Source organism: Mus caroli, chromosome 7 (genome assembly GCF_900094665.2).
Source record: "Mus caroli chromosome 7, CAROLI_EIJ_v1.1, whole genome shotgun sequence".
Taxonomy (NCBI): Eukaryota; Metazoa; Chordata; class Mammalia; order Rodentia; family Muridae; genus Mus; species Mus caroli.
The window spans coordinates 27,371,408-27,377,312 of record NC_034576.1 but is presented as its reverse complement, the minus strand read 5'-3'; the positions used below and the strand labels follow the sequence as shown (position 1 = coordinate 27,377,312).

Below are 5,905 nucleotides of genomic sequence, written 5' to 3'. Positions count from 1 at the left end.
GGAACTCACTTTGTAGACCAGGCTGGCCTCGAACTCAGAAATCCGCCTGCCTCTGCCTCCCAAGTGCTGGGATTAAAGGCGTGCGCCACCACCGCCCGGCAACAGTCATTATCTTAATCTATTACATTTTGTAGTGATTTGTTAACATGAATTATATGAAGATACTTATTACTACAATACATAAAGAACTTACTGGAGTAGATAAGGTGGGTGCTGGGGACATCTCAGCATCCCTGTGCCCGTGGCCCGGAACGAATGGCCCTGGCAGTGCCTCTCCCTGAACTGAGTGTCTCTTTTCTGATCATCTTCTCCCGTTTTCTTGCTCCCCCAGACCGAGGCCCCTCAACCTGTGCTCAGTCCTCAGGCCTAGGCTTTCCCATTTTCTCCCTGGAGGGCTCAGTAGAATTTATGAACAGAAAACAGTGTCTGCTTCCTCTCAGTGCTGGGTCAGAGAGGGTAATGATTACAGATGCCTGTGTTGAAATAACCGGTGAAATCTGGGTGAAGTCACCTGATAATGGTATGGAATAACTGTGAATTTCCTGGTTTTGATCATTATCCTCTGTCACGTGATCAAATTCCTTATTGTCACAGAACCCAGACTTAGTGGCTGAGGGATAAAGGAGCCACTGTGTTTGCAAGAAAAGGTCAAATGGTTGCTAGGAAGTAAATAACAGGCACATACACACAAAGAGAAGGTGGTAAAATGGGCGTGGCTTCCGTGGAAGAGCCCCAGGAAAGGGTACTCCTCCACACACTTGCTTACAAGTGTCCTAATGTTAGATTACTTAAAAGAATAAAAGTTTGAAAGAAAACCATAAAACTTTGAAAACTTTGGGAGAAAAAAAAAACCCACACCGTCACAAAACAGTCACCCCTTGATCCAGAAGCCCCCGAGGGTACCGGGCTGGAGGATGCTAAATCCATTCGGTACAGTGGTGTCGCTTCTGCATGCAAACCACCACGTCCTACTGTACACCTTACAGCACGCCTAATGTAATGCACAGGCTACAGAAATACTTAGCCAGTGTGGCATTGACTGGGAGATCATGACAATAAATCAGTTCTGTACATGACCAGGACAATCGTCCCCTAATATTCTTCATAGGGTGGAAGCCATTGACATGAACTAAGGTTCAGTGAGTTGAGTGTCCTACTAATACCCCAAGGTCTCGAAGGCTTGTATCTCTCGGTGGACTTTCCTCTAGGTGCCTGCTTCACAAATCCAAAATGGCTGAGCAGTGCCAGAGGTCAGGGATGAGGTGGGAAGGCACAGAAGGAGGCAGGGACAGGAGGGAAGGTGTTGGACTGGAACAAGGTGCACAAGAATAGGGTCAGACGGCTTTCAGGAGCAATTGAGACCTGAAGGAAAGTGCAGTGCTAACCACACAAGTTAGCACTGCTTGGCTACTGAGTAGCTGTGGGATGGCTTCTGTTTCTTTTCTTTTCTTTTCTTTTTTTCGGTTTTTTGACACAGGGTTTCTCTGTGTAGCCCTGGCTGTCCTGGAACTCACTCTGTAGACCAGGCTGGCTTCTGTTTCACAACCTTTGTGTGCAGCCTGTTTCAGAGGGTTGTGATCACAGGACAAATGAATGTTTCAAACAGACTTATGCACACAACGCTTTCAAAAAAGCATCAACAAAGGATATTAACTATAAAATCCCAAATCACGCTGTTGAATGATTGGTAGCTGAGCCAACCACTGCACTATTGGTGAATTCCATTCTTTTGGCTGAATGGGATGCACAGGAAGATGAGGCAGACCCTCACTGGGTACCAGCTGTCCTGAGCACCAGGATGCTGACTCAGCCATTCTGTAGGTGAAGGAGTTCAGAGAGGCAGGGTAGTGGAGGAATGGCCACACAGCAAAACAGCAATTCCCACTTTCTGGGAGCAGGCATGCTACCTTAAGTGGAAACGTGTTTGCAGTGTGACTAATACTGTTTAGATGGAGAATTTATCCTAGTTATCTAGGTGGGAAATCCCATGGGCATTCATAAAATCTTCAGGGAGATGTTATGCCATACAGAGAAGTGATGATAGAGATTGGAGTAGAGTGACCAAGGCAAGGACTGACCGAGGCCACATAACGGGGTGGGAGAGACAAGGACTTGATTGTCCTCTTAAGACAACCCAATGTCCCCTTCCATCGCTTTGATGTCAGTGTAGTGACTCTGGTCTTTGACTCCTGGCCTCCAGATCTGCTGGGAACTAAGCTCTCACGTTTGACCTGCTGAGCCTGGGGTGATCAGTACAGCAGCCACTGCTGGAAGCAGGTGGTGGCCCTCTGTGTCCCAGACCTTGAACAGAAGCCCAGAGCACAGCAGCTCTGAATGTCCCTCCAGTCCCTCTACCCACACTGCCTGCTTAGAGACTGACTCCCAGCCCCTCCGCTCACCGGTATATATTGGTCATTGTAGAAGCAGCCGCAGTCCTGGGCAGGAATGCACACACCCTGGGAGAGCAGGAAGTGGTCATCGCACTCACACCCTTCAAAGCACTGGGTGGTGCAGCCAGTGAAGCCAGAGATTGCAGCACAGGAGCCCTGGCAGGAATGTGTACAGACAGAGTAGTGGCTGTGGGCAGGACACTCGGCAGCTGTTAGGGAGAGGAGGCAAGGTGAATGTGGCAGGCAGTCTCCAACCCTGTCTTACAAAGCTCACATCCAGGTATACAGACAGCTACAGCTGCCATACGGCACTGGGAGAGAAGAGGTAGAGGGGCTGGGGAGAGGAGACATCTGAGAGGAAAGTGTCAGGCCTGGGAAATGGAAATGCTAACGGAAGAAGGTGGGGCTTGGCCTTGAAGGACCAGCCAGAAGACAGGGATGGGATGAGGAGGCTGAGGATGCGATACAGCAGACAAGCAGGCTGTCAGGATGGGCTAGGGAAGTGAGGCAGAAGATTCAGATGCAATGGGAGGCTGGGGCAGATGGGATGGATGACCGGGGGAGGCTCTGACAGGGTTCACTTGGGACAGGGCAAAGCAGAGTATCTAGGTGAGCGGGGAGGTGTGTGCAAAGGGTTGGGATAGCACAAGAATGGGTTTGAGGATGGGGCAAGGGAAAGACAAGGATATGTGAAAGACACAGGAAGATATCAAAGATAAGACTCTGGCGGAGTGTTGCGGACTGGTGTGGCTATCATCAGATAATAACTGGGGCAGGAAAGGAGAATCAGGTTCGGGGTGAAGTTTGATTTCAGTTGGAAATACGGCTGGTGCAGAGAGCTTGAGGGCCACCAGGGTAAGCTCAGAGAGCAAAGAGTGCATGACCTAGCCTACTGTTTGAGCTAGTGATGGTGTCCGCAGTCAAACTGGGGCTCCGTCAGTTCCTTTGGGTAGCTGATGGGACTCTGGGTCTAGGTATTAATAGGAAACTGAAGGAGAGAAGGCTCTTTACTAAAGTGCTAAGGACCATTGCTTTGGCATGGGGCATCTGAGGGGACTTGTTGTTATCCAATAATTTGGAAATAGGTGTGTAGTTGTGGGGGGGGCTGTCTATTGCCTCTGGCCTTGCACTGAGGATGTGAGAAAATACAGAGTCTGTGGAAAGGGCCAGTGACTGTGAGACTCAGGACTCCTGTGGGCTCTCAGTCCACCCAACTCCGTTTCAGGTCAGTATGGAAAGAGCTGGGAACAGCCCTGGGAAAAGGTGAATGTCGAGGCTCGGGAGTGTGGACTCTTGACTGGAGTCTGAGACCCCAGAGCCAGAAGGAAAGGAGGAAATCCATAGAGGATGCAGGGCAGGGCTGGAAGAAGCTCTGTTACAGGCAGGGACTTCTACAGAGAAGGAGGGCCAGGGGTCACCCAAGGGGTCAGAGACACTCACGGCAGACGCTGTCTGTCCTCCAGGGCTTCACTGCTGCCCCAGCTGCCTGACAGGCTGCAGTATAAGCAGCCAGGCTACGGCAGAGGTAGTCTCTGTCTCCGTGATGGGTACAAAGGTCAAAAACACATTGGTGGAAGTATTCCGAATGACTCAGAGCCTTGTGGCAAGCTGCAAAGGGGCCTTGGGGGTCCCGGATCTTCCCACAGGCATCGTTTTCCTCATACAATTCTCTCTTTTCTGCTGAGCACACCGGGCAGCCTTTGGGCCCGCAGCCTTCACCACAGCCCAAGGAGGAGCCGGGAGCTCGCCATGCAGCTCCAAAGGCCTCCACGTTGGGGGCCACCACTCCATTGGGCAGCACAAGGTCGTCACTCTGGTTCCCATTGAAGTTCCCACAGAGGCCACAGAGACGCCCACGGAAGGGACTCGGGATGGCTATAAGGATATGGTCATCACCATCAAAAAGAACTTTTAGCCCACTTTTTGTCTGCAGAAATATGTTTCGGTTTTCAGCGGTTATATATATGGATCCTACAACCATGGGTAGTGCCACCACTTCACTGTCCACGGTCACCTGGATGCAAAGGTCAATTGAGTTGGGGGGTCAGAGAACATCAGTTTAAGGAAAGCAAAGAGCATTGTCTCTCTTAAACCCTCATGGCAGAGCTAAGTGCTTTTTCGATAGACTGGAGTGAGGTCATTTTAATCTCCCAGGGTAGGGATAGGGCCATGTCTCCAACAGGCTTCAGGGTGGTATCTTTGCCTTCTAAAGCAGCAGGTTCTGGGTGCTTCTCTACTTCATGTTCCCTACTGTGTGCTCCCTACTATGTGCTTCCCACTGGTGTTTTTCAATGCTCTCAGGACTCTCAAGTTGGTCAGCGTCTCCCCAAGACCTTCCAAAAAAGGGGGCATGACTTCAGATGACCTCATAGGTGGGGCTGTGTCCCCGTAGAACCATGGGCAGGGTCGTGTGCACTCACCTGTGGCCCTTTCGCCAGCACCACAACCTGGCCTGCCACAGTCACCACCACCCGCTGGGGGTTTCCAGCCAAGTCCTTCTCGAGCACAATGGAGAACCCCTCCTCTCCATGCTTCGGAAAACAAACTTGGGCCAAGATGTAGGAGCAGGAGCCATAAAGGTCATAGACCAAGCCATCAGGCGTAGTATAATGGATACCATGAAGGACCAGCATTAGTTTAGAGCCTTTGGGATGGCAGGACCGGATGCCATCCTCTATCCGGCATTCCTCATGGATCCCACAGGTCTCTATCCTGCAGGTGACCTGGTCATCAGGTCCGCACTCACAGAGCCGCTCACACTCAGGGCCTGGGTAGAAGGTGGCACCTAACACATAGTAGCGCCCTTGGTAGAGGCAGCCACACTGGCCCACAGGTACACAGGTGTCACCACTGAGCACGAAGCCAGAATCACAGACACAGCCCTCACGGCAGATGGTTTCACAGCCCACAGGGGCAGAGAGGCTCGGGCAACTCACAGGGCAGGAGTCACCACAGAGCTGGTAGTGGCTGTGGGCAGGGCACTGGAGGGCTGTGGAGAGAGAACAAGGAGGAGTCAGGCAGAGGCGATGGTGGGATCAGGAGGGCTTGGGTGTGAGAGCCTGACTGAGGCCTGCTGCCTCTGACTGGGCATGTGACTGGACCTAGAACATATGACAGGGGCACTGGTATGGTCTCCCTGAGGAGAGTGTATCACCCTGAAGAGTACTTCTAAAGCAAGTGACTGTCTGGGGATATGGCCACACACCTATGAGCAGGACAGTCTAGAACTGACCAAGGCTTTACTGATGTGAGTGGGAGGCCAGTCAGCCTGACTGAGGACAGTGCGGGCTTGACTGGAGGACCCACGGGCCTCTCTGACGTGCTCTGTTTCAGGATGCCACTGTGGCAGTGTGTATGTGATTGGGTGACACTGACAGGTTGGACCTGACCCAGCAGATCTGNCTGGAGGANCTGTCCCACCTCTTCTGAGTCAGAAATCTGCTTGGATCTGCTAGGGGAAAGGTCCTGATCCCAGCTGAGCATGTCTGATGTCTGACCTGCATGTGGCAGGCAAT

At 51.7% G+C, this 5,905-nt stretch overlaps 1 protein-coding gene across 1 annotated transcript in view; it reads right to left on the bottom strand.

The window, feature by feature from the left end:
* Fcgbp (Fc fragment of IgG binding protein) overlaps window positions 1-5,905 on the bottom strand; it is an 81,333-nt gene that overhangs the window by 2,974 nt on the left and 72,454 nt on the right. Inside the window, 3 exon segments of the mRNA XM_021166163.1 lie at window positions 2,400-2,599; window positions 3,831-4,404; window positions 4,811-5,379. Coding sequence (XP_021021822.1) covers window positions 2,400-2,599; window positions 3,831-4,404; window positions 4,811-5,379 — 1,343 coding nt within the window.